Consider the following 27425-nt stretch of genomic DNA (forward strand, 5'->3'; position numbering starts at 1 on the left):
TGTGTCTGTTTTTGTGCCAATACCATGCTGTCTTGATGATGACAGCTTTGTAGTAGAGGCTAAAGTCTGGGATTGTGATGCCTCCTGCTTTGGTCTTCTTCTTCAAAATTACTTTGGCTATTCGGGGCCTTTTGTGGTTCCATATGAATTTTAGGATTGCTTGTTCTAGTTTCGAGAAGAATGCTGGTGCAATTTTGATTGGGATTGCATTGAATGTGTAGATAGCTTTGGGTAGTATTGACATTTTGACAATATTTATTCTTCCAATCCATGAGCAGGGAATGTCTTTCCATTTCTTTAAATCTTCTTCAATTACCTTCATAAGCTTTCTATAGTTTTCAGCATACAGATCCTTTACATCTTTGGTTAGATTTATTCCTAGGTATTTTATGCTTCTTGGTGCAATTGTGAATGGGATCAGTTTCCTTATTTGTCTTTCTGTTGCTTCATTGTTAGTGTATAAGAATGCAACTGATTTCTGTATATTGATTTTGTATGCTGCAACTTTGCTGAATTCATGTATCATTTCTAGCAGACTTTTGGTGGAGTCTATCGGATTTTCCATGTATAATATCATGTCATCTGCAAAAAGCGAAAGCTTGACTTCATCTTTGCCAATTTTGATGCCTTTGATTTCCTTTTGTTGTCTGATTGCTGATGCTAGAACTTCCAGCACTATGTTAAACAACAGCGGTGAGAGTGGGCATCCCTGTCGTGTTCCTGATCTCAGGGAAAAAGCTCTCAGTTTTTCCCCGTTGAGGATGATGTTAGCTGTGGGCTTTTCATAAATGGCTTTTATGATCTTTAAGTATGTTCCTTCTATCCCGACTTTCTCAAGGGTTTTTATTAAGAAAGGGTGCTGGATTTTGTCAAAGGCCTTTTCTGCATCGATTGACAGGATCATATGGTTTTTCTCTTTTTTTTTGTTAATGTGATGTATCACGTTGATTGATTTGCGAATGTTGAACCAGCCCTGCATCCCAGGAATGAATCCCACTTGATCATGGTGAACAATTCTTTTTATATGCCGTTGAATTCGATTTGCTAATATCTTATTGAGAATTTTGGCATCCGTATTCATCAGGTATATTGGCCTGTAGTTCTCTTTTTTTACTGGGTCTCTGTCTGGTTTAGGAATCAAAGGCATACTGGCTTCATAGAATGAGTCTGGAAGTTTTCCTTCCCTTTCTATTTCTTGGAATAGCTTGAGAAGGATAGGTATTATCTCTGCTTTAAACGTCTGGTAGAACTCCCCTGGGAGGCCATCTGGTCCTGGACTCTCATTTGTTGGGAGATTTTTGATAACCGATTCCATTTCTTCGCTGGTTATGGGTCTGTTCAAGCTTTCTGTTTCCTCCTGATTGAGTTTTGGAAGAGTGTGGGTGTTCAGGAATTTGTCCATTTCTTCCAGGTTGTCCAATTTGTTGGCATATAATTTTTCATAGTATTCCCTGATAATTGTTTGTATCTCTGAGGGATTGGTTGTAATAATTCCATTTTCATTCATGATTTTATCTATTTGGGTCATCTCCCGTTTCTTTTTGAGAAGCCTGGCTAGAGGTTTGTCAATTTTGTTTATTTTTTCAAAAAACCAACTCTTGGTTTCGTTGATCTGCTCTACAGTTTTTTTAGATTCTATATTGTTTATTTCTGCTCTGATCTTTATTATTTCTCTTCTTCTGCTGGGTTTAGGCTGCCTTTGCTGTTCTGCTTCTATTTCCTTTAGGTGTGCTGTTAGATTTTGTATTTGGGATTTTTCTTGTTTCCTGAGATAGGCCTGGATTGCAATGTATTTTCCTCTCAGGACTGCCTTCGCTGCGTCCCAAAGCGTTTGGATTGTTGTATTTTCATTTTCGTTTGTTTCCATATATTTTTTAATTTCTTCTCGAATTGCCTGGTTGACCCACTCATTCGTTAGTAGGGTGTTCTTTAACCTCCATGCTTTTGGGGGTTTTCCAGACTTTTTTCTGTGGTTGATTTCAAGCTTCATAGCATTGTGGTCTGAAAGTATGCATGGTATGATTTCAATTCTTGTAAACTTATGAAGGGCTGTTTTGTGACCCAGTCTATGATCTATCTTGGAGAATGTTCCATGTGCACTCGAGAAGAACGTCTATTCTGTTGCTTTGGGATGCAGAGTTCTAAATATATCTGTCAAGTCCATCTGATCCAATGTCTCATTCAGGGCCCTTGTTTCTTTATTGACCGTGTGTCTAGATGATCTATCCATTTCTGTAAGTGGGGTGTTAAAGTCCCCTGCAATTACCACATTCTTATCAATAAGGTTGCTTGTGTTTATGAGTAATTGTTTTATATATTTGGGGTCTCCGGTATTCGGCGCATAGACATTTATAATTGTTAGCTCTTCCTGATGGATAGACCCTGTCACTATTATATAATGTCCTTCTTCATCTCTTGTTACAGCCTTTAATTTAAAGTCTAGTTTGTCTGATATAAGTATGGCTACTCCAGCTTTCTTTTGGCTTCCAGTAGCATGATAAATAGTTCTCCATCCCCTCACTCTCAATCTAAAGGTGTCCTCAGGTCTAAAATGAGTCTCTTGTAGACAGCAAATAGATGGGTCTTGTTTTTTTATCCATTCTGATACCTTATGTCTTTTGGTTGGCGCATTTAATCCATTTACATTCAGTGTTATTATAGAAAGATATGGGTTTAGAGTCATTGTGATGTTTGTATGTTTTATGCTTGTAGTGATGTCTCTGGTACTTTGTCTCACAGGGTCCCCCTTAGGATCTCTTGTAGGGCTGGTTTAGTGGTGACAAATTCCTTCAGTTTTTGTTTGTTTGGGAAGACCTTTATCTCTCCTTCTATTCTAAATGACAGACTTGCTGGATAAAGGATTCTCGGCTGCATATTTTTTCTGCCTAGCAAACTGAAAATCTCGTGCCAACTCTTTCTGGCCTGCCAAGTTTCAAAAGAGAGATCAGTCACGAGTCTTATAGGTCTCCCTTTATATGTGAGGGCACGTTTACCCCTTGCTGCTTTCAGAATTTTCTCTTTATCCTTGTATTTTGCCAGTTTCACTATGATATGTCGTGCAGAAGATCGATTCAAGTTACGTCTGAAGGGAGTTCTCTGTGCCTCTTGGATTTCAATGCCTTTTTCCTTCCCCAGTTCAGGGAAGTTCTCAGCTATTATTTCTTCAAGTACCCCTTCAGCACCTTTCCCTCTCTCTTCCTCCTCTGGGATACCAATGATGCGTATATTATTTCTTTTTAGTGTATCACTTAGTTCTCTAATTTTCCCCTCATACTCCTGGATTTGTTTATCTCTCTTTTTCTCCGCTTCCTCTTTTTCCATAACTTTATCTTCTAGTTCACCTATTCTCTCCTCTGCCTCTTCAATCCGAGCTGTGGTGGTTTCCATTTTGTTATGCATTTCATTTAAAGCGTTTTTCAGCTCCTCGTGACTGTTCCTTAGTCCCTTGATCTCTGTAGCAAGAGATTCTCTGCTGTCAGCTATACTGTTTTCAAGCCCAGCGATTAATTTTATGACTATTATTCTAAATTCACTTTCTGTTATATTATTTAAGTCCTTTTTGATCAGCTCATTAGCTGTTGTTATTTCCTGAAGATTCTTCTGAGGGGAATTCTTCCGCTTGGTCATTTTGGATAGTCCCTGGCGTGGTGAGGACCTGCAGGGCACTTCCCCTGTGCTGTGGTGTATAACTGGAGTTGGTGGGCGGAGCCGCAGTCAGACCTGATGTCTGCCCCCAGCCCACCGCTGGGGCCACAGTCAGACTGGTGCGTGCCTTCTCTTCCCCTCTCCTAGGGGCGGGATTCACTGTGGGGTGGGGTGGCCTGTCTGGGCTACTTGCACACTGCCAGGCTTGTGATGCTGGGGATCTGGCGTCTTAGCTGGGGTGGGTAGGCAAGGTACACAGGGGCAGGAGGGGCAGGCTTAGCTTGCTTCTCCTTAGGTGATCCACTTCAGGAGGGGCCCTGTGGCAGCAGCAGGGGGTCAGATCCGCTGCCGGAGGTTTGGCTCCGCAGAAGCGCAGAGTTGGGTGTTTGCGCGGAGCGAGCAAGTTCCCTGGCAGGAACTGGTTCTCTTTGGGATTTTGGCTGGGGGATGGGCGGGGAAGATGGCGCTGGCGAGCGTCTTTGTTCCCCACCAAACTGAGCTCTGTGGTCCGGGGGCTCAGCAGCTTTCCTTCCCTTTGTCCTCCAGCCTTCCCGCTTTCTGAGCAGAGCTGTTAACTTATGACCTCCCAGCCGCTAAGTCGCGCTTGCTGTCGGAACACAGTCCGTCAGGCCCCTCCGCTTTTTGCAAGCCAGACTTGGGGGCTCTGCTTGGCCGGCGAGCCGCCCCTCCACCCCGGCTCCCTCCCGCCAGTCCGTGGAGCGCGCACCGCCTCGCCGCCCTTCCTACCCTCTTCCGTGGGCCTCTCGTCTGCGCTTGGCTCCGGCGACTCCGTTCTGCTAATCCTCTGGTGGTTTTCTGGGTTATTTAGGCAGGTGTAGGTGGAATCTAAGTGATCAGCAGGACGCGCGGTGAGCCCAGCGTCCTCCTACGCCGCCATCTTCCTCCCGACTCCCAAATGACAAATTTTGACTGCTTGTCTAAGGTCTTTACATTTTAGGTGTGTACAGTCAAATAGAAGTCATTCATATGTAGATGTATCTTATATTTTCTTCAGCTGTGTACATGTATAGTTTATTAGAAATATTTTCCAGAACAAATTGATGATAAAAATCTATTTTGGGGGGTACCTGGGTGTCTCAGTTGGTTAAGCATCCAACTCTTGGTTTAGGGTCAGGTCATGATCTCACAGTTCATGAGTTCAAGCCCAGCATCAGACTGTGCTGACAGGGCAGAGTCTGCTTGGGATTCTCTCCCTCCCTCTCTTTTTGCCCTTTCCCCATTCATGCTTTTCCTCTATCTCATATTTTTGTAATTTAGATCTAGATTACTCCAGATAAGGCTGAGTAGATCATAGTGTATAGACACATATAATAGGTATTGTGTAGCTTTTTACAAAAATAATTACTTTCTTGGCAACTCAGTGGCTCAGTTTGTTAAGCCTCCTACTGTTCATCTCGGTTCAGGTCACGATCACAGGGTTCGTGAGTTCAAGCCCCCTGTTGGGCTCTGGGCTTACAGCGCGGAGCGTGCTTGGAGTTCCCTCTCCCTCTTTCTCTGTGCCTACCTTACTTAGGCAGTCTCCCTCTCTCTCTCTCTCTCTCTCTCTCTCTCTCTCTCTCTCTCTCAAAATAAATAAATCAACTTAAAAAAATTAAAAGTTATATATAATTACTTTCTCCTAGGAAATGTAAGAAAACTTAAATAGAAAGGATTAAAGGGCTAAAATGTTGCATTTAGAATTTGAAATGAATATTAATTAAGTAGATGGTTATAATTGAGCTATGATTTTCACTGCATATTTCATTTTTACTTTCAATGAGTTGCTGTTTCTTTTTACAGTAGCTTTCTGAATGTTTTCAGAAGCAATATCTTGAATATGTCTTTTAAGTTAACCTTATGGCATCCCTATTTCTATTTTTCAGTATTTTATTAGAAGGACAGTCTTTTTATGAGGAAATGACTATGTAAACTACAAAGTATTCAATTCATTATTATTTCACTATTTTTAGAGTAAGCTTCATTGGTGAGCATTTACACTTTAAAATGTCTGTAATTTATTATATGGGTATAAACTTCTGTGACAGAATCCTTGTATGTGATATAGGAGCATAAAATTAGCACTAATAAACCACATTTATTCATTTGACAAATATTTATTTGAGTGCTTACTATGTGCCAAGCACTGCTGTAGAAGCTTGGGTTATATCAGTGAACAAAATGCACTCATGGAGTTTAACATTCTACTACTAGTACTATATAGATACATAATGCTTTAAAGATATGCTTTTCCTTATAAAACTGCTGTGTATCTTGCTGCAAATGTAGTTACATATATATTTAGAAAAATGTGCTTCAAGAAATTACGGGTAATGTTGTTGCTGTTCATTTGTATTCCTTTTGTGCCTTACCTTGTAAACATTTTGTGATATCCAGAGTGGATATTAAGGAGTGGCTTTGATTAATTAATTTACTTTTTCTTGTCATGTATATAAGGACAAGGTTATAACAGAAGTAATAGTTAATCCATGTGGATGATGAAATAAGAATATTCAACATAAAATACCTGTTTGTAAGTTTTAATTAGATATTCAGGATATTCATTAACTGGAGTAGCCCTTGTATTTCTAAACCAGTTTTTAGTTTTTTAGACATTACTATAAAGTATTGTGATTATATCCAATAGGATCAAAATTCAAATGGAATCTTTTGTATTTGCACAGAAATTATCATCTATCCAAGACTTCTTACCTAGCTACCACATTTTTTTTTGCTACCACATTGTTACTAACTTACTGCCAGCATTTTTTATTGCTAACATTTTCACCTTAGATAAATTACCCTTAGTAGGTAACCATTGCTGAAGTTATGTGTGATCTGTGGAACTGCAGAATTCCCTAAAGGAATTTGTTACTTGGCTAGTTGACTAATTGTAGAATGGAGTTTAGTTAACATTTGCTTGATAAGCTATTTGTCAGTGGCCCCCAAGACCACCCTGAGGTTCAGTCATTCACAGGGACTCAGCATATAGTTATATTCAGGTCTATGATTTCTTATAATCAAAGGGTAGAAAGCAAAATCAGCAGAGGGAAAAGGCACATAGAGTAGAGTCCAGAGGAAACCAGGCATAACCTTCCAAGAGTCTTCTCCCAGTGGAGTCACTCGAGATGTACTGATTTCTTCAGAAATAAGTTATGATAACATGTGAACTGTCATCTACCAAAGAAGCTCAGTCATTAGAGACCCAAGTGTCTAAGTTTTTTTATATATGTTTTAAACACTGTCTGTCTGATGCATACCAAATTTCAGCCTCTCAGAAAGAAAATATGTGTTCAGAATAAGCCACTCTAGGCACAGTGAGTCATTCTCATCAGGGAAAGTTTTATATTAGTACAGAGAGCTGTTTACCATTCAAGTACCCAGGGCCAGCCTTGCAAAGCAGGCTTTTCTAAGATGCAATTTTAGGTGACTCTTGAAGGATAGTGAAGCATAAATAGAAGTTTGCCTTGCAAAGAATGGGAGAAAATAACAACACCTTCAAGGAAAGGTATGGATTCTTGGAAATATGTGACATGTTTAGATAATAGTTCATTGTGGTTTGAATATCAATACTTAATGAGCTATCTATAAGTAATGGAAATTACCAGGACACAGACACACACAAAAAAAGGAACTGATAATTCAAACCATTCAAGGTATGCTATGGAAGCCCTAGGGATATGCTAGTCTTGTGACTAGCAGCTTTGGCTTTCACCTACTCAGTGATATGATACAAGGCCTTGAGCCCTCTATGAGGTGGAGAGTTCTTTGAACCCAGATTAAAGCTGAATCTCTAAAGGGTGAATAGGATAGAAAAAAAAATGTGCCCATCAATCCAGGTAGATGACAAAGTTTATCTGTTTCACCCTGGTCTCTGGGTTGAGAAAAATAGTTTCTTTGCATTCATAATCTTGGGCTTTCCCTTATATAGGTTATGATTTGAGTGTACATTACTTAGTCTAAAAATCTCAAGCTGAAATACCCCAAAAGTAATTCGGGGTAGTTGATCCTTTGGAGCACCTGGCAGAAGCAGATGCAGAATAAGTACGGAGATGTATGACCTTTACCAAGGATTCTCACATATTACAAATACACTGAAAGTGAGATGACAATAAAAATTATAGAGGAGAGTTCCGGTGAAAGATGGCTGCATAGGAGGGCACTGGGCTCACCTTGTCCTGCTGATCACTTAGATTCCACCCACACCTGCCTAAATAACCCAGAAAACCTCCAGAAGCCTAGCAGAACGGACTCTCTGGAGCCAAGTATAGTCAAGAGGCCCACGGAAGAGGGTAGGATGGGTGGAGAGGCGGTGCATGTTACACGGACTGGCAGGAGGGAGCCGGGACAGTGGAGGGGCAGCCTGCCCAGCAAGGCAGAGCCCCTGAAGTCTGGATTGCAAAAGCAGAGGGGCGGACTGCATGAGTTCTGACAGCCAGCGGGACTTAACATCTGGAATGTTAAAAGTCAACAGCTCTGCTCGGAGAGCAGGAGGGTGAGAGGACAGTAGGAGGGAGAATTGTTGAGCCCCAGGAGACAGAGCTCAGTTCGGCGGGGAACAAAGGTGCTGACAAGCGCCATCTCCCTCTCCCATCCCCAAGCCGTAATCCCAAAGGGAACCAGTTCCCATCACCGAACTTCTTGCACAGTGCAAGCACCCAACACTGTGCTTCTGTGGATCTTTTCCTCCGATTGGTCTGCCTCCCTACCAGAGCTGCAGGGCTCCTCCCGCAGGGGACCACCAAAGGCAAAGCTAGCTAAACCTGCCCCTCCTGCCTCTGTACACCTTGCGGATCCACCCCTTCTAATACGCCCTTGGCCAGATCCCATCCAAGTCTCACCACAAGCCTGGCAGTGTGCAAGGAGCCCAGATAGGGGCCACACCTCTGTACAGTGAGTCCTACCCCTGGGAGAGGGGAAGATAAGGTACACACCAATCTGACTGTGGCCCCATCTGTGGGCTGGGAACAGACATCGGGTCTCACTGCGGCCCCACCCACGAAAACAAGTTACTCCAGACAGCACAGGGGACGTGCCCTGCAGTTTGGCAACACCCCAGGGACTATCCAAAATAACAAAATGGAAGAACTCTCCTCAAAACAAACTCCAGTAGCAACAGCTAATGAATTGATCAGAAATGATTTAAGCAATATAACGGAACAAGAATTTAGAATAATGGTCATAAAATTAATCTCTGGGCTTCAAAAAAGTATAGAGGACTTTTTTCTCTATAGCAGAGAATCTATTGCTACACAGATCAAGGGACGAAGATAGTCAGGAGGAGCTAAAAAATGCTATAAATGAGGTGCAAAATAAAATAGCAACCACTGGGGCGCCTGGGTGGCGCAGTCGGTTAAGCGTCCGACTTCAGCCAGGTCACGATCTCACGGTCCGTGAGTTTGAGCCCCGCGTCAGGCTCTGGGCTGATGGCTCAGAGCCTGGAGCCTGTTTCCAATTCTGTGTCTCCCACTCTCTCTTCCCCTCCCCCGTTCATGCTCTGTCTCTCTCTGTCCCAAAAATAAATAAACGTTGAAAAAAACAATTTAAAAATAAATAAATAAATAAATAAATAAAAAATGGCAACCACAGCTCGGATTAAAGAGGCAGAGGAGAGAATAGGTGAATAAGAAGATAAAATTATGGAAAAGAGGAAGCTGAGAAAAAGATAAAATCCAGGAGTATGAGGGGAGATTTAGAGCACTAAGTGACGCAATCAAACAGAGCAATATCCATATCATGGTAATACCAGAAGAAGAAAAAGAAGAGACAGAGAGAGAAAGGAGGGGCTGAAGGTGTACTTGAACAAATTATAGCTGAGAACTTCCCTGATCTGGGGAAGGAAACAGGCATTGAAATCCAAGAGGCACACAGAAAACTCCCTTCAGATGTAACTTGAATCGATCTTCTGCATGACATATCAGTGAAACTGGCAAAATACAAGGATAAAGTAGAGAATTCTGAAAGCAGCTAGGGAATAAACAGGCCCTAACTTACAAAGGTAAACACATAAGGGTAGTACCTGACCTACCTACTGAAACTTGGCAGGCCAGAAAGGAATGGCAAGAAATCTTCAATGTGATGAACAGAAAAAAAAAAATGCAGCCGAGAATCCTTCATCCAGCAAGTCTGTCTTTCAGAATAGAAGGAGAGATAAAGGTCTTCCCAAACAAACAAAAACTGAAGGAATTCATCACCACTAAACCAGTCCTACAAGAGATCCTAAGGGGGATTCTGTGAGTGAAATGTTGCAAGGACCACAAAGTACCAGAGACATCACTACAAGCATGACACCTACAGACATCACAATGACTTCTAAACCCATATCTTTCAATTATATCACTGAATGTAAATGGACTAAATGCGCCAACCAAAAGACATAGGGTATCAGAATGGATAAAAAAGCAAAACCTATCTATTTGCTATCTACAAGAGACTCATTTTAGACCCGAGGACACCTTCAGATTGAAAGTGAGGGGATGGAGAACTATCTATCATGCTACTGGAAGTTAAAAGAAAGCTGGAGTAACTATACTTATATCAAACAAACTAGACTTTAAATTAAAGGCTGTAACAAGAGATGAAGAACGGCATTATGTAATAATTACAGGGTCTGTCCATGAGGAAGAGCTAACAATTATAAATGTATGTGCCAAATACGGGAGCCCCCAAATGTATAAAACAATCACAAACACAAGCAACCTTATTGAAAAGAATGGTAATTGCAGGCGACTTTGATACTCCACTTACAACAATGTATAGATCATCTTGACACAGGATCAATAAAGAAACAAGGGCCCTGAATGATACATTGGATTAGATGGACTTGACAGATATATTTAGAACTCTGCATCCCAAAGCAACAGAATATACTTTCTTCTCAAGTGCACATGGAACATTCTCCAAGATATATCACATACTATTTTGGGTCACAAAACAGCCCTTCATAAATGTAAGGGAATTCAGATCATACCATGCACACTTGCAGACCACAGTCCTATGAAACTTGAAATCAACCACAAGAAAAAGTCAGGAAAACCTCCAAAAGTATGGAAGTAAAGAACACCCTATTAAAGAATGAATGGGTGAACCAGGCAATTAGAGGAGAAATTTAAAAATATATGGAAACAGATGAAAATGAAAACACAACAATCCAAATGCTTTGGGATGCAGCGAAGGCAGTCCTGAGAGGAAAATACATTGCAATCCAGGCCTATCTCAAGGAACAAGAAAAATCCCAAATACAAAATCTAACAGCACACCTATAGGAAATAGAAGCAGAACAGCAAAGACAACCCAAACCCAGCAGAAGAAGAGAAATAATGAAGAGCAGAGCAGAAGTAAACAATATAGAATCTAAAAAAACTGTAGAGATCAGTGAAACCAAGAGTTGGTTTTTTGAAAAAATACACAAAATTGATAAACCTTTAGCCAGGCTTCTCAAAAGGAAAAGGGAGATGACCCAAATAGATAAAATAATGAATGAAAATGGAATTATGACAACCAATCCCTCAGAAATACAAGCCATTATCAGGGAACACTATGAAAAATTATATGCCAACAAACTGGGCAACCTGGAAGAAATGGACAAATTCCTAAATACCCACACACTTCCAAAACTCAAACAGGAAGAAATATAAAACTTGAACAGACCCATAACCAGTGAATAAATTGAACGAGTTATAAAAAATCTCCCAACAAATAAGAGTCCAGGACCCGATGCCTTCCCAGGGGAATTGTACCAGACATTTAAAGCAGAGATAATACCTAACCTTCTCAAGCTATTCCAAGAAATAGAAAGGGAAGGAAAACTTCCAGACTCATTCTATGAAGCCAGCATTACTTTGATTCCTAAACCGGACAGAGACCCAGTAAAAAAAGAGAACTACAAGCCAATATCCCTGATGAATATGGATGCAAAAATTCTCAATAAGATACTAGCAAATCGAATTCAACAGCATATAAAAAGAATTATTTACCATGATCAAGCGGGATTCATTTGTGGGCTGCACGGCTGTTTCAACATTCGCAAATCAATCAATGTGATACATCCCATTAATAAAAGAAAAGAACCATATGATCCTGTCAATCGATGCAGAAAAAGGATTTGAAAAAATTCAGCATCCTTTCTTAAGAAAAACCCTCGAGAAAGTTGGGATAGAAGGAACATCCTTAAACATCATCAAAGCCATTTATGAAAAGCCCACAGCTAATATCATCCTCAATGGGGAAAAACTGAGAGCTTTCCCCCTGAGATCAGGAACACAACAGGGATGTCCACTCTCACCGCTGTTGTTGAACATAGTGTTGGAAGTGCTAGCATCAGTAAGCAGACAACAAAAGGAAATCAAAGGCATCAAAATTGGCAAAGATTAAATCAAGCTTTCACTTTTTTTTTCAACTTTTTTTTTTTAATTTATTTATGGGACAGACAGAGACAGAGCATGAACGGGGGAGGGGCAGAGAGAGAGGGAGACACAGAATCGGAAACAGGCTCCAGGCTCGGAACCATAAGCCCAGAGCCTGACGTGGGGCTCGAACTCACGGACCGTGAGATCGTGACCTGGCTGAAGTCGGACGCTTAACCAACTGCGCCACCCAGGCGCCCCTCAAGCTTTCACTTTTTGCAGATAACATGATATTATACATGGAAAACCCGATAGACTCCACCAAAAGTCTGCTAGAACTGATACATGAATTCAGCAACGTCTCAGGATACAAAATCAATGTACAGAAATCAGTTGCATTCTTATACACTAACAATGAAGCAACAGAAAGACAAATAAACTGATCCCATTCACAGTTGCATCGAGAATCATAAAATACCTAGGAATAAACCTAAGCAAAGATGTAAAAGATCTGTGTGCTGAAAACTATTGAAAGCTTATGAAGGAAATTGAAGAAGACAGAAATGGAAAAGCATTCCGTGGTCATGGATTGGAAGGATAAATATTGTTAAAATGTCAATACTACCCAAAGCAGTCTACACATTCCATGCAACAAAATTGCACCAGCATTCCTCTGAAAGCTTGAACATACAATTCTAAAGTTTGTATGGAACCACAAAAGACCCTTAATAGCCAAAGTAAGTTTGAGGAAGAAGACCAAAGTGGGAGGCATCACAATCCCAGACTTTAGCCTCTACTACAAAGCTGTAATCATCAAGACAGCATGGTACTGGCACAAAAACAGACACATAGACCAATGGAGTAGAATAGAAACCCCAGAATTAGACCCACAAAAGTATAGCCAACTAATCTTTGACAAAGCAGCAAAGAATATCCAATGGAAAAAAGACAATCTCTTTCACAAATGGTTTTGGGAGAGCTGGATGGCAACATGCAGATGAATGAAACTAGACCACTTTCTTACACCATTCACAAAGATAAACTCAAAATAGATAAAGGACCTGAATGTGAGACAGGAAACCATCAAAACCCTAGAGGAGAAAGCAGGAAAAAACCTCTCTGACCTCAGCCGCAGCAGTTTCTTACTTGACACATCCCCAAAGGCAAGGGAATTAAAAGCAAATGAACTATTGGGACCTCATGAAGATAAAAAGCTTTTGCACTGCAAAGGAAACAGTCAACAAAACTAAAAGGCAAGCAACGGAATGGGAAGAGATATTTGCAAATGACGTATCAAGCAAAGGACTAGTATCCAAAATCTATAGAGAACTCACCAAACTCCACACCCGAAAAACAATTCAGTGAAGAAATGGGCAGAAAACATGAATAGGCACATCTCTAAAGAAGACATCCAGATGGCCAACAGGCACATGAAAAGAGGTTCAGCGTCACTCCTCATCAGGGAAATACAAATTAAAACCACACTGAGATATCGCCTCACGCCAGTCAGAGTGGCCAAAATGAACAAATCAGGAGACTCTAGATGCTGGAGAGGATGTGGAGAAACGGGAACCCTCTTGCACTGTTGGTGGGAATGCAAACTGGTGCAGCCACTCTGGAAAACAGTGTGGAGGCTCCTCAAAAAATTAAGAATAGACCTACCCTATGACCCAGCAATAGCACTGCTGGGAATTTACCCAAGGGGTACAGGAATGTTGATGCATAGGGGCACTTGTACCCCAATGTTTATAGCAGCACTTTCAACAACAGCCAAATTATGTAAAGAGCCTAAATGTCCATTAACTGATGTATGGAGAAAGAAATTGTTTTATATACACAATGGAATACCACGTGGCAATGAGAAATAATGAAATATGGCCTTTTGTGGCAACATGGATGGAACTGGAGAGTGTTATGCTATGTGAAATAAGTCATTTAGAGAAAGACAGATACTGTATGTTTTCACTCTTATGTGGAACCTGAGAAGCTTAACTGAAGACCAGGGGGGGGGGGAATTTTAAAAAAAAAAAAAAAAAAAGGTTAGAGAGGGAGGGAGCCAAAACTTAAAAGACTCTTAAAAACTGAGAACAAACTGAGGGTTGATGGGGTTTCGAGGGAGGAGAGGATGGGTGAGGGGTATTGAGGAGGGCACCTGTTGGGATGAGCACTAGGTGTTGTATGGAAACCAATTTGACAATAAATCTCACATTAAAAAAAATTACAGAATAATCAGGGAAACTATTGTCTTCAGGAAACGTTAGCCACAAAATGAGTTAGCAGCAAGCCTGACAAAAGTTAACACACAAAACTAACAGCCTATTTAGATTCTCTAGGGCCTCAAATAATAGAAGTTTTTGATAAAGACTACAGTTATTTTTAGTGAGAATTTTAAATATCACACGTGTAAGTTTATGCCATAAAATTTAAAACTTATGAGATAGACAATATTCTAGAAAAATATAACAACATTGAGTGTTCTTTTGACAGTTGCCAAAAATTAGAAATGATCTACATGTCTATGAGAGGGACTGATGAGGAGATGCCATAATGTCTATGAGGAGAGCTAAAAATGATGGTATATTTCGGCAGTGGAATTCTACATAGAGGTTAGAGTGATTAAGTAAGTCTCACTTTGAATGAAAAATTATAAGCTACATTTATTGAAGAAATAAATCATATAAAGTTACATCCATTATGTACTGATTACATGTAGTTTAAAAACATGAAAGGTAATATAGGGTTTAGGCATACATGTGTAGTGAAAATATAAAAACATACACAAAAACAGTAAATATAGAATTGAGGGTTTTATTTTGATTTATATATATTTGTGTTTTTACTTTTTTTAAGTGTAGTTGACTCAATATTACATTAGTTTCAGGTGTACAACTTAGTGATTTGACAATTTATGCATTATGGTATATTCCCCACAAATGTGGCTATCATTTGTCCTATTATATTGCTATTAATATCATTAACTGTATTCCTTATGCTGTGCCTTTTATTCTCATGACTTGGTTTGTTCTATGTATTTATAGGTCTGATACTGCTTTTTGTTTATTCATTTGTTTTGCTTTGTTTTTAGATTCCCATGAGTTAACTCATTCCATAACCAGAGGCCTGTATGTCCCTCTCCCCTTCACCCATTTTGTCTGCCCATCCTCTTCCCCTCTGGCAACACTGTTTGTTCTCTGTATTTATATATCTGATTCTGCTTTTTCTTTATTCGTTTTTTAAGATTCCGCTTATGGGCAGAATCATATGGTATTTTCCCTTATGAGTCTGACTTATTTCACATACCTTAATGCCCTGTAAATCTAGAGAGTTTTATAAGTTGGGATTTTAGAAACCTCCTAGAAAGAAGGGAGGGATAGAAGAGGATTCAATTGGGTATGGTTACATATTAGTTGTCAACTAATCAGAAGCAGATTTAATTAATAAGTGGTAAAATTTAATAAAGATTGGATGTGGGAAACACTGCTTTTCATTATATTCTATATACTTTTGTGAATGTATAAAGTATTTTGTTTATAACAAAAATGTGTAAAAATTGAAAATAGTTTGCATTAAAAAGCAGTTCAGGGAAGGTACAAAAACCAGGTAAACCTTTATGTTCCTTGTTTTGAATTGAACTGTTTATGTTTAGATATTAATGAATTATTTTGTATTACTTTCTTCTTATATCTTTTATAGTCAAAAGTTTGCGGGGAAAATAAGAAAATGATTTAACATGATATCATCATTCTGGGATCAATCCTTGTTTGTTTTCCAGAATTCTATTAGGAAAGAGAAATGTTTCATGCCCCTAAGATCTTTTCTCTCTTGATCTCTGAGTCAGTCTGTCTCTTCCCTCCCTCCTCTCCTCCCTACCTTTCTCTGTCTTTCTTTGGTTCTCTAGGTCTTTTTCTCTCCTAGTCTCTGTCTCTTGGGATGTGTGTTGGGAGTTATACTCTCTCAGTGCCTTGGGGGCTTTGCCTCTTAGGGTCTCTGTTTTTCTGAGTCTCTCACTCCCAGGCACTGTTTCTCATAGTTGCACTTTTTCAAGGTCTTTCTTTTGCTTACTCTCTCACTTGATGTGCCTGCTCCCACTCAATGTTTTTCTTCCTTTGCATCCAAACGTGTGTGTTTGTGTGTGTCTGACTCCCTGTCTCTTTCTCTCCCTCTCCTAGGGTGGGTTTGTCCCTTCTACTCCACTCCCCCACCTTGTGTCTTTTTCTCACAGTATAACTCTCTCTTTCCTGGGGTGGTCTTTTTTCCCCTCTTTTTGCAAGAGAGTGCCCTCCCTCCCTGTCATCCCCCTCTCCCCTCTCCTCTTCTTCCTTCCCCTCTCTCCCTCTCTCTCATCTTTCTCTTGGTGCCTGTCTTAATCCTTCTTTCAGGATCTTTCAGTTTTCTTTCCTTATTTGCCTACTTATTTATGTTTCATTTGTTTTATTTAGGTAAAGCTACTTCTTCTTCTAATCCAAGCAGCCCAGCTCCAGACTGGTACAAAGATTTTGTTACAGATGCTGATGCTGAGGTTTTAGAACATTCTGGAAAAATGGTACTTCTCTTTGAAATTCTTCGAATGGCAGAGGAAATTGGGGATAAAGTGTAAGTTTCTCCTATTTTTATTCTATAAATGAACCTTTTTAATAATCATTCTGTTGTTTAAACAATTTATTTGAAGAAATCTGTTTTGTTTTCTTCCTTAGAAAGATGTAATTTTTTTGGTTAATGTAGTGATAGACCACTGTCTTCCTTCTAAGCCACTAGTTCTGAGTGCATATTCTGGTTATTTCTTCATTGCGGTTTTCCCTTTCTGGCTATTGCACCTTGAACTTATTTCTTTGAGCCAAGCCTCTGATGGATATCTATATTTCACTATCTTTAAACTTATTTTTCAATCCATGTAGTGTGGTTTCTACCATGTCACTTTATTGAGATTTTTCCCCCTAAAGTCAGTTAGTGACCTTTTAATCTCCAAATCTAGTGCCCTTCAGACTGTATTTCACCTCTTTGACTATTCTCCATAATTTCTCCTTTGTTTTTGTTCCTGTTTGTTTTACTTCTAGCATTTGTGTCCCCATTCCCTTCCTTGCGTCCCTGCCTTCCACTCTCATCCTTCAGATTACTATTCAGAAAACATACTTTTAATGTTTTGAACCATACTTACTGTTTAGGTTGTTATAAGGTCCCAACATCTGATCATAAAATATCTTAAAAATGTGTCTGTGATTCTTTAATAACAGTTTAACATAAGGCTGAAATAAACCTTTTATCTTAAAAACTTTCAAACTTAGTTCTTTTAACTCTTGGAAGGAGGTAGATCTGCTATTAATATTTCTAATCCATCTTTTAATATACCTCTAATGTTAATACATTCTTTTTTAAAATTTTTTTTAAAATTTTAATGTTTATTTCTGAGACAGAGACAGAGCATGAGTGGGGGAGGGGCAGAGAGAGAGGGAGACACAGAATCAGAAGCAGGCTCCAGGCTCTGAGCTGTCAGCACAGAACCCGATGCGGGGCTCGAACTCACAAACCGTGAGATCATGACCTGATCTGAAGTCGGTCGCTCAACTGACTGAGCCACCCAGGCAACCCTAATGTTAATGCATTCTAATATACTTGTATGTCTTTTCACTGGATAGTGAGTTGTTTGAAGACACAGACTGTTTTATTATTTTTATTAACTTACTATATCTTGCACTTAGTAATTACTCGATAAAATTTATTTTTGTTGTATATTACGACTTTACACAGAAACAAGTGGTTCAGATATGTGATGAATGGAGTGACAGTATTGGAGGTAAAGGACATGTTTTGAAATAGAAATAACAGGATTTAGTACATTAAATTCAGGGCAATAAGAATGAAAGAGTAGTCAAAAATGACTCCTAGGCCTCCAGACCAGGAGGCTGGTGAATTCTGGTGCTACTTACTAAAATGGAGAATAGGGAAGAACCACGTTTATTAGACATTGTAAAGAAGTCTGTTCTGGCTATGTTAAGTTTGAGAGCCCTATTAGATATCCATAGAAGATGCAAGTAAAAAGTGGATATTTGAATTCAGCATTCCTAAGAAGTCAGGAGAAATGATTGCTCTGACATGCTTTGCTCTTTTCTGCTATCAACTTCTGTAGTTTAAAATTAATTTTTATTTGGGTACCATACAAGAATTTTAAGAATATGGAAGGGATTTTAGTGGTCTTTTAATTTCCTAGGCAGTGCAAGAATCTCTTCCACCATTTTCATCATGATGTTCTCGTAGCCTCTCCTATGGTAGAACATTTGCCATTTCAGAGGGCTACCTATAGTTGAATACTTCAAATTTTTAGAAATCGTATCCTTATCTTTAGTTTGTACTTTATCCCTATACATTTTCCTTGTGGTTTAAAATTGAACATATCTTTTGCTTTTTTTACACTCTTATAGTGATATTTTTTTAGTTATAAGCCCAACTGATAGACATTATCAGTGCTAATACTATAAAACTATGCATTTCCTTAACTGTGATTACCACTATTCTTTATTTGTCCAACATTTCCTTATGGAAGTTTTCAAACATAAAAACAGAAAGAATTTTACAGTGAATACCCATATACCTATCACCTAGCATCTATACTATATTCTATATTTCATTGTACTGTCTTTATTACATATCTATTTATCTATCCATCTTCTTTTCCTGGTGCCTTCCAATGCAGGTTGCAGCCATCAGTAGTACTGTTTTAATTGTCTCCTTTTCAGATAATGGTGGGTTCATCTCTCTTGTCACTTTTAGCTTTTTTTTTTTTTCCTCTGCATTGATCTATTCTTTGTATGGCCTAATTTCATAGGTTTTAAACATACTTCAGTTTTTAGCACCCATCTCAAAATATGATCACAGCAAACAAAACACTTCAACTGAGTTTTTATTAACACAGAGTTATAGTAAAGCAGGTTCTTGTTTATTCTGGGCCCTATAGTTCATCCATGCGGTCCAATAGAGAGGTTTTCCAACATCTAAGTAACACTGTTGGTTCATATTGAACTCATGGTCAGCTGAGACTCTCATTTATTTTTTAAAGAAGAACTGCTGTTAAATCAGATTTTTCTATTCTCTATTTGTGCAGTTGATCTTTTGACCCAAGTGTAAACTTGATATTTCATGGGGCAAAAGATAAATGAATTCCAGTGATTTTAGCCAATGGTGTGTTGATAAATGTTTAACAACTGACTCTTCAGAAAAATAATAGCACAAAAGGAAATGAAGCAAGAAAGAAAAGCTCTAATTTATAACATTTGCTGATTTTCATAGTCAAATACTGCCATGTTCAATTTTAAGCTATCATCATGATGTCAGTGGTGGGAAGAAATGCTAACAATCTACTTTCCTGTTCCAAGCTAGTTATAGCTAATTCCAGTATACTACTGGTTTCAGTCCAGCCCTTCTAACTTGTTTTCTGTCATTTAAATATTAAAATTTGATTAAATTTTAATTTTCCAGATTTTTTATATATGTATGACTTTGATTTGTATTGATTTTATATTTTCATAGGAGTCACTAATAGATAAAGCCAAGGTAGTTTATACAAGTATGAAAATTATTACCAATCCGGGCAGTAGTTTTTCATGTTATCTGCAACTAGAAAAAGTTAACAGAGATAACCATTAGTATGTAGCCACTTAATCCTAATAATACCACCTTTTTCATAGTGAGGTTTTTCTGAGCTCAGTGGTTCCCAGAACCAGTCTTAATGCTGACTCAAGTCAACCTTTTTCCAGAATAGTAACCCAAATTCCAGATTAATTCCAATTAAATAAATAATTGGTATTTCTAAGAATAAGTTTCCTAGTTATAGGAATTGCAAGAAACTTAATCTGTAGCTCAGAAAGAAGTGATTCAGTAAATATTTTGATTCTGGGAAAGATAATCAGCCTACTGAGGGATCAAGGCCGTTGGTCATTTACACTTAGTATTGGGAATAAATTCATTTCCTTACCAGTATACCAGGAGTACCAACTAGGAGACATTAGACTTCCATAGTGCATGCAGAGTTTAGGAAATCATACAATAGCCAGTGCATATGTTGTTAACTCCAACATCTGTTTCATAACTTGAGTTGTTCTTTTTAGTTCTACTAAATCTGAAGACGTCCAGCATTGAGTGTTGAAGGATCTTCTGGAGTCATAAAAGCATCATTCTCTTATAGTACAGCTTTCAGAATCAATTAAAACCAAACTGCTTGGACAGATGTCTAGTTCCTTATATACTAACCTACTTTGTTTGCATATGTAAGGGATAGAATGAGCCTTCCTTCATTCTCTTTCTAGATTTTTTTTTCATTTCCTGTGTATAATTATGTCCACTTCTCACCAAAGGGATAGATGAGAGTAGTGATTTTCAAACTGTTTCTCAGAGCCCTTGAAAGTTGGTGACCTAGAGCAAAGGCTAAGGGGCCAGTGACACTTTTACCTTCTTCTACCCCAAGGCACCCTGATTTTATGTGTATGTACATACACACACACACACACGTGTGTGTGTGTGTGTGTGTGTGTGTGTGTGTGTGTATTTTTTATTTAAGTCCCAGTTAGTTAACATACAATGTAATTGTAGTTTCAGGTTCAACAGGTGATGGGGATTAAAGAGTGTACTTGTGGTGAGCATCAGGTGTTGTATAGAAGTGTTGAATCACTGTATAGTAATTATATTGAAATTATTTTTTATATTTAATACCGCATAAGCCATTTTCATGGCTAAAATCAGGAGTTAGAAAACTATTGGGATGGAGAATGAGGAATCTGCAGACTTATTTGAAATGGAATAACAAAGTGTTTTAGAATTTGTATAAGTCTAAAATTACTCAAATACTTTTAATAAGACTTTTTATCATATTCACTAAGTAGTGTCTTTTATACAATAAAAGTTTTAAATTTTGCTGAAATCCTGTTTATCAGCTTTTTTCCTGTAGATCATACTTTTGGTGTTCTAAGAATTGTTTGTCTAACCCCAAGTTACACGAATTTTCTTAATTGTGTTTTTTAAACATTCTACAGTTTAACATTTTAAATTTAGATTTATGTTGCATCTTGAATTACTTTTTGTATAAAGTGTGAGATTTAGGCCAAAATTCTTTTTTTTTTTTTGCATATGGATGTTGAATTTTGCCAAGATCATTGTTGAAAAAATTATCCTTTTTCCACTGAATTGCCTCTGCTCTTTGTAAAAAACCATTTAGCTAACTATATTGTGTGGCTTTCTATATCTGGACCCTATATTCTGTTCCATTGATTTGTGCTTGTCCCTTAATCAGCACTACATTCTGATTACTTAAGCTTTGTAAACGTTGAAATCATGTAGAGTTAGGCCTCCAACTTTTTCAAAGTTGTTTTGGGTACTGTGTGTGCTCAGCATTCTCATATAAACTTTAGAATCAGCTTGTTAATTTCTCAAAAGTCATACTATAGTTTTGATTAGAATTGTGTTGAATTTGTAGACCAATTTGGGAAGAAGTGATATCTTTACTATGTGAATATTCTAATTCATGAACACTCTCCATTTTTTTAGCCTTGTTTTCAGCCAGTCTCTCATATCTCTGGACTTGATTGAAGATTTTCTTGAATTGGCTAGTAGGGAAAAGACGGAAGATAAAGATAAACCTCTTATTTATAAAGGTAAGTTACAAACATTTCTGTATTATAATTTTTGTATATGTGTTGCCGAAGCGAGCACTGTATTATAATTTTTGAAACCTTCGTTTAAATGTATTTTACAAGCATTTTAACAATAAAAGAAAAAAATACTACCCAGACACACAACTTTAATGTATTCATTTTTTCTGCACATTCTTCTTGTCCTTATCTAGGTAAATATGGTCTTAACTGTTGGAATTGTAACATAAAATAAGATTTTTTGTTTGTTTTTGTAAAGAGCTTTATTGAGATATAATTCACATATCATGCAGTTCAACCATTTTAAGTGAACAGTTTTTTGGTTTTTAGTGTATTCATGGAGTTGTGCAACCATCACCACAACTTTCAACCATTTTAATTGCCACCAAAGAAACCCTGTACCCTTTAGCTGTTACCCTCCTACCTGTGCCTTCCACCTCTTCAAACCTTAAGCAGTCACTCATCAATCTATTTTCTGTTTCTATAGATTAACCTGTTCTGAAACTTTCATATAAAGGGATTCATATAATATGTGTTTTTTTGTGACTGTTTTTTTTCATATAGTGTGTTTCAGGGTTATTCCATGTTGTAGCATGTGTCAATATTGTATTCATTAGGTAATAAAGACCTAATATTCCATTGTATGGATAATACCCACATTTTGATTATCCATTTATTCATTCATATATATCTGGGTTGTTTTCACCTTTTGACTGTTGTGAACAGTGCTATGATAAATATTTGTATTCAAGTATTTAAGCATCTGTTTTCACTACTTTTGGTTGTGTACTTAGGAATGGAATTATTGGGTATTGTGGTAATTTTATGTTTAACTTATTGAGGAACCACCAAACTGTTTTCCTTACTGGCTGTACTATTTTGCATTTCCACAAGCAGTGTACAAGGGTTCCAGTTTCTCCACATCTTCACCAATAGTTATCTTCTGTTTTGTTTTGCTTTGCTTTGCTTTGCTTTGTTTTATTATAAGCATACCTCAGGGATATTGAGGGTTTGATTGCAGACCACTGCAAAAAAGCCTGGAGCCTGCTTTGGATTCTTTGTCTCCCTCTCTCTCTCTCTCTGCCCCTCCCCCACTCACGCTCTCTCTCAAAAAAATGAATAATCATTAAAAAAATAAGACAGCAGTGAAGTTTGCTGCATTGATTGACTTTTTACATGAACAGTTTCTGTGTAGCATGAAATGCTGTTTGATAACATTTTGCCCCCAATAGAATTCCTTTCAAAATTGGATTCAGTCTTCTCAAACCCTGCTGCTGCTTTATCAAATAAGTTTATATAACATTTTGGATCATTTGTTGTCATTTCAGTGATCTTCACAGCATCTTCACCAGAAGTAGATTCCACCTCAAGAAACCACTTCTTTTTCTCATCTGTAAGAGGCAAATTCTCATTTGTTCAAGTTTTATCTTGACATTGCAACAATTCAGTCCTATCTTCAGGCTTCACTTCTCTTTTTTTTTTTCAAAAAACTTTTTTAAGTTTATTTATTTTAAGAGAGAGACAGTGTGAGTGGGGGAGGGGTAGAGAGGGAGACAGAAAATCCCTAGCAGGCTCTGTGCTGCCAGGGTGGAGCCCAATGTAGGGATCAAACCCACTAAAGTGTGAGATTATGACCTGAGCTGAAACCAAGAGTTGGATGCTTAACCGACTGAGCCACCCAGGCATCCCTCAGGCTTCACTTCTAATTCCAGTTGTCTTGCTATTTCAATCACATCTGAAGTTATTTCTTCCAGTGAAATCTTGAACCTCTAAAATTCATCTATGAGGGTTGGATTCAACTTCTTCCAAATGTCGATATTTTGACCTCTTCCCATGAATCACAAATGTTCTTTTTTATTATTTTTTATTTTGAAAGAGAGAGAGTGTGTGCATGCAAGCAGGGGAGGAGCAAAGAGAGAGGGAGAGAGAGAATCCCAAGCAGGTTCTGCACCATCAGTGCAGAACCCAATGTGGGTCCGAACCCATGAACTGTGAGATCATGACCTGAACTGAAATCAAGTTGGATGCTTAACTGACTGAGTCACCCACGTGCCCCCACAAATGTTCTTAATAGCACCTAGAATGGTAAATGCTTTCCAGAAGGTTTTCAATTTATTTTGAGGCTACAGCCTTACAAAATGTATTTCTTAAATCATAAAACTCGAATGTTTAAATTACTCTTTCATCTATGGGCTGCGGAATAAATGGTGTGTTAGCAGATCATGAAAACAACATTAATCTTGTGTTCATTTTCATAAGACTTCTTGGCTGATGAGGTGCATGGTCAATGAGCAGTAATATTTTGAAAGAAGCCTTTTTTTCCCTGAGCAGTAGGCCTCAACAGTGGACTTAAAATACTTAGTAAACCAGGTCAAAAACAGATGTGCCATCATCCAGGCCTTATTGTTCCCTTTATAGAGCACAGGCAGTGTAGATTTAGCTTAATTCTTCAGAGGCCCTGGATTTTCAGAATAGTAAATGAGTATTAGCTTCAACTTAAAGTTACCAGCTGAATTAGCCCCTAAGAAGAGAGTCAGTCTGTTCTTTGAGTTTTGAAGCCAGGCATTGACTTCTCTCTAGCTATGAAAGTCAGAGATGACATCATCTTGTAATAGAAGGCTGTTTTGTCTACATTGAAAATATATTGTTTAGTATAGCCACCTTTACTAATTATTTTAGCTAGATCTTCTGGATAACCTGCAACAGCTTTTACATCAGCACTTGTTGCTTCACCTTGCACTTTTGTGTTATGGAGACCACTTTCTTTATATCTCACGAGTCAACCTCTGCTTGCTTTAAACTTTTATTTTGCAGCTTCTTCACCTCTCTTGGCTTTCATAGAACTGGAGAGAGTTAGGGCCTTGCTCTGGATTAGATTTTGGCCTAATGAAATGTTATGACTGGTTTGATTTTCTATCCAGACCACTAAAACTTTTTCCACATCAGTAATAAGACTGTTTTGCTTCTTTAAACATTCATGTGTTCACTGGAGTAGCACTTTTAATTTCCTTGGAGAACTTTTCCTTTGCATTTACAACTTGGCTAACTGGCAGAAGAGGCCTAGCTTTAGGCCCATCGCATCTGTCAACATGCCTTCCTCATTAAGCTTAATCATTTCTAGCTTTTGACTTAAAGTGAGAAACATATGACTCCTCCTTTTACTTGAACACCTAGAGGCCAAGTGTAGGGTTATTAATTGGCCCAATTTCATTATTATTGTGTCTCAGGAAATAGGAAGGTCTGAGGAGAGGGAGAAATGTGGGGGATTGGCCAGTTGGTGGAACAGTCAGAACATACACAACACATATTAGTGAAGTTCTCTGTCTTCAGTGGGTGTAATTTGTTGTACCTCAAAATAGTTACAATAGTAACATCAGATTTTACTGAACACAGGTCACCATAACGAATATGATAATGAAAAAGTTTGAAATATTGCTAGAATTTCCAAAATGTGACACAGAGACACAGAGTGCACAAATGTACCAATAGACTTGCTTGACACAGGGTTGCCACAAACCTTCAATTTGTGAAAAAACAGTATGTGAGAAATATCACAATAAAATAAGGCCAGCTTGTAAAGCCATCCTAGTGGCTATGAAGTGGTATCTCATTGTGATTTTGATTTGTATTTCTCTAATGACTCATAATGTTGAACATCTTTTCATGTTTTTATTGACTATTTGTATCTTTGGAGAAATGTTTATTGAGGTCCTTTGCCCATTTTTGAATTTAGTTATTTGTCATTGAGTTAAGTTTTAGGAGGTTTGTTTTATATTTTCTGCATATGAAGCTCTTATTAAATATATGATTCACAAATATTTTCTCTTGTTCTGTGGGTTGTCATTTCACTTTCTTTTTTAAAAAATTTTAGTGTTTATTCATTTTTGTTTTTGAGAGAGAGGGGGAGAGGGGCAGTGAGAGAGGGAGACACAGAATCTGAAGCAGGCTCCAGGCTCTGAACTGTCAGCACAGAGCCAGATGCAGGGCTCAAACCCATGAACTGCGAGATCATGATCTGAGCTGAAGTCAGACATTTAACTGACTGAGCCACCCAGGTGCCCCGCACTTTCTTGATAGTATTTTTTGATGGACACAAGTTACTCTTTTTGATGAAGTCCAGGAGATCTGTATTTTCTTTTGTTACTTGTGCTGTTGGTGTTATATCTAAAAAACCATTGCCAGATATGTTCATGAAGATTTATCCCTATGTTTCCTTCAAAGAATTGTATAGCTTTTGCTCTTATATTTAGGTTTTTGATCCATTTTGAGTTGATTTCTATATATAATGTGAAGTTAAGGTCCAAATTTCTATATATGATGTGAAGTAAAGGTCCAACTTCAGTCTTTTGCTGTGGCTATTCAGTTATCCTTGCACTATTTCTTGAAAGGACTATTCTTTCCCTGTTTAATGGTCTTGGCACCCTTGTTGAAAATCAGCTGGTCATAGACCCGTAGGCTTATTTCTTGATTCTTAGTTCTATTCCACTAATCTATATCAGTCCTTATGCCAGTAACATACTGTCTTGACTATCTTTGCTTTGAAAGTAAGTTTTGAAAGTGAATCATCCTGTTTTGTTCTTCTTCAAGATTGTTTAGGCTATTCTGGGTCCCTGGCAATTCCATATGAATTTTCAAATCAGTTTGTAAATTTCTACAGAGAAGTCAGCACAGGGATTCTGATTAGGATTCTAATTGGGATTATGATAGGGATTACGTTGAATCTTTATTTCATTTTAGGAAGCATTGCCATCTTAACAATATTCAGTCTTCTGATCCATGAACTAGGATGTTTTAGGATTCATTTAAGTCTTTAATTTTCTTTCACAAGTGTTTTGTAGTTTTTAGTACATACATTTTGCATGTTGTGTGTTAATTTATTCCTACTTATTTTATTCTTTTTGATGGTAATTTAAATGGAATTTTGTTTTTAATAATAATTTTGGATTGTGTCTTGCAAATGTTTTAAAAAAATTAAGTTTTGCATATTAATTCAATTATTAGTCCTAATAGTTTTTAAGTGGAAAAAGGGTTTTCCATATACAAGATCATATTATTTGCAAATAAAGATAATTTATATTTTCCTTTCCAATGTGGATTACTTCTATTTCTTTTTCTTGACCAATTTCCGTGGTTATACCTCTTAGTACAGTGTTGAGTGACAAGAGCAGATGCCCTTTTCTTGTTCTTAATCTTGGGGGAGAGAGCATCTGATCTTTCACCATTAGTATAGTGTTGTAGTTTTTTCACAGAAGCTGAGGAAGTTCCTTTCTATTTCCAGTTTTGTAATTTTTTTATCATGAATGGTGTTAGATATTGTCAAATGATTTCTCTGCATCTACTGAGATTATCATATGGGTTTTTAAAATTCTTTTGATATGGTACATTACTTTGAATGTCAGATAGTAAACCAACCTTGCATGCCCGGGATAAATCCCTTTTGGTCATGGTATATAATTCGCTTTATATGTTGCTGGATTCTGTTTTCTAATATTTTGTTGAGGATTTGTGCATCCTTATTCATAAGAGATACTAGTTTTCAGTTTTGTGTTCTTTTGCTATTTGGTTTTGGTATGAGGCTAATACTGCCCTCATTTTAATGAGTTGGGAAGTATTCCTTTTCCTGTTTTTTGAAAGAGTTTGAAAAAAAATGAAAGAGTTTGGGAAGAATTGATGTTAGTTCTTTTTAAAATGTTTGCCAGAAATGAGAAAGAATGAAATATGGCCCTTTGTAGCAACGTGGATGGAACTGGAGAGTGTGATGCTAAGTGAAATAAGCCATACAGAGAAAGACAGATACCATATG

The 27425-nt window shown here is 37.9% G+C and overlaps 1 protein-coding gene across 7 annotated transcripts in view; it reads left to right on the top strand.

Annotated features, from left to right (window-relative positions):
• ATRX (ATRX chromatin remodeler) overlaps positions 1-27425 on the top strand; it is a 300724-nt gene that overhangs the window by 238833 nt on the left and 34466 nt on the right. For all 7 annotated transcript variants that reach the window (XM_040467879.1, XM_040467878.1, XM_040467882.1 and 4 more), the window contains 2 exons: positions 16427-16580; positions 21519-21625. In XM_040467879.1, coding sequence (XP_040323813.1) covers positions 16427-16580; positions 21519-21625 — 261 coding nt within the window. The remainder of the gene's footprint in view (positions 1-16426; positions 16581-21518; positions 21626-27425) is intronic.

Source organism: Herpailurus yagouaroundi, unplaced genomic scaffold (assembly GCF_014898765.1).
Source record: "Herpailurus yagouaroundi ecotype Mexico unplaced genomic scaffold, PumYag 67623, whole genome shotgun sequence".
NCBI classification, from domain to species: Eukaryota; Metazoa; Chordata; class Mammalia; order Carnivora; family Felidae; genus Herpailurus; species Herpailurus yagouaroundi.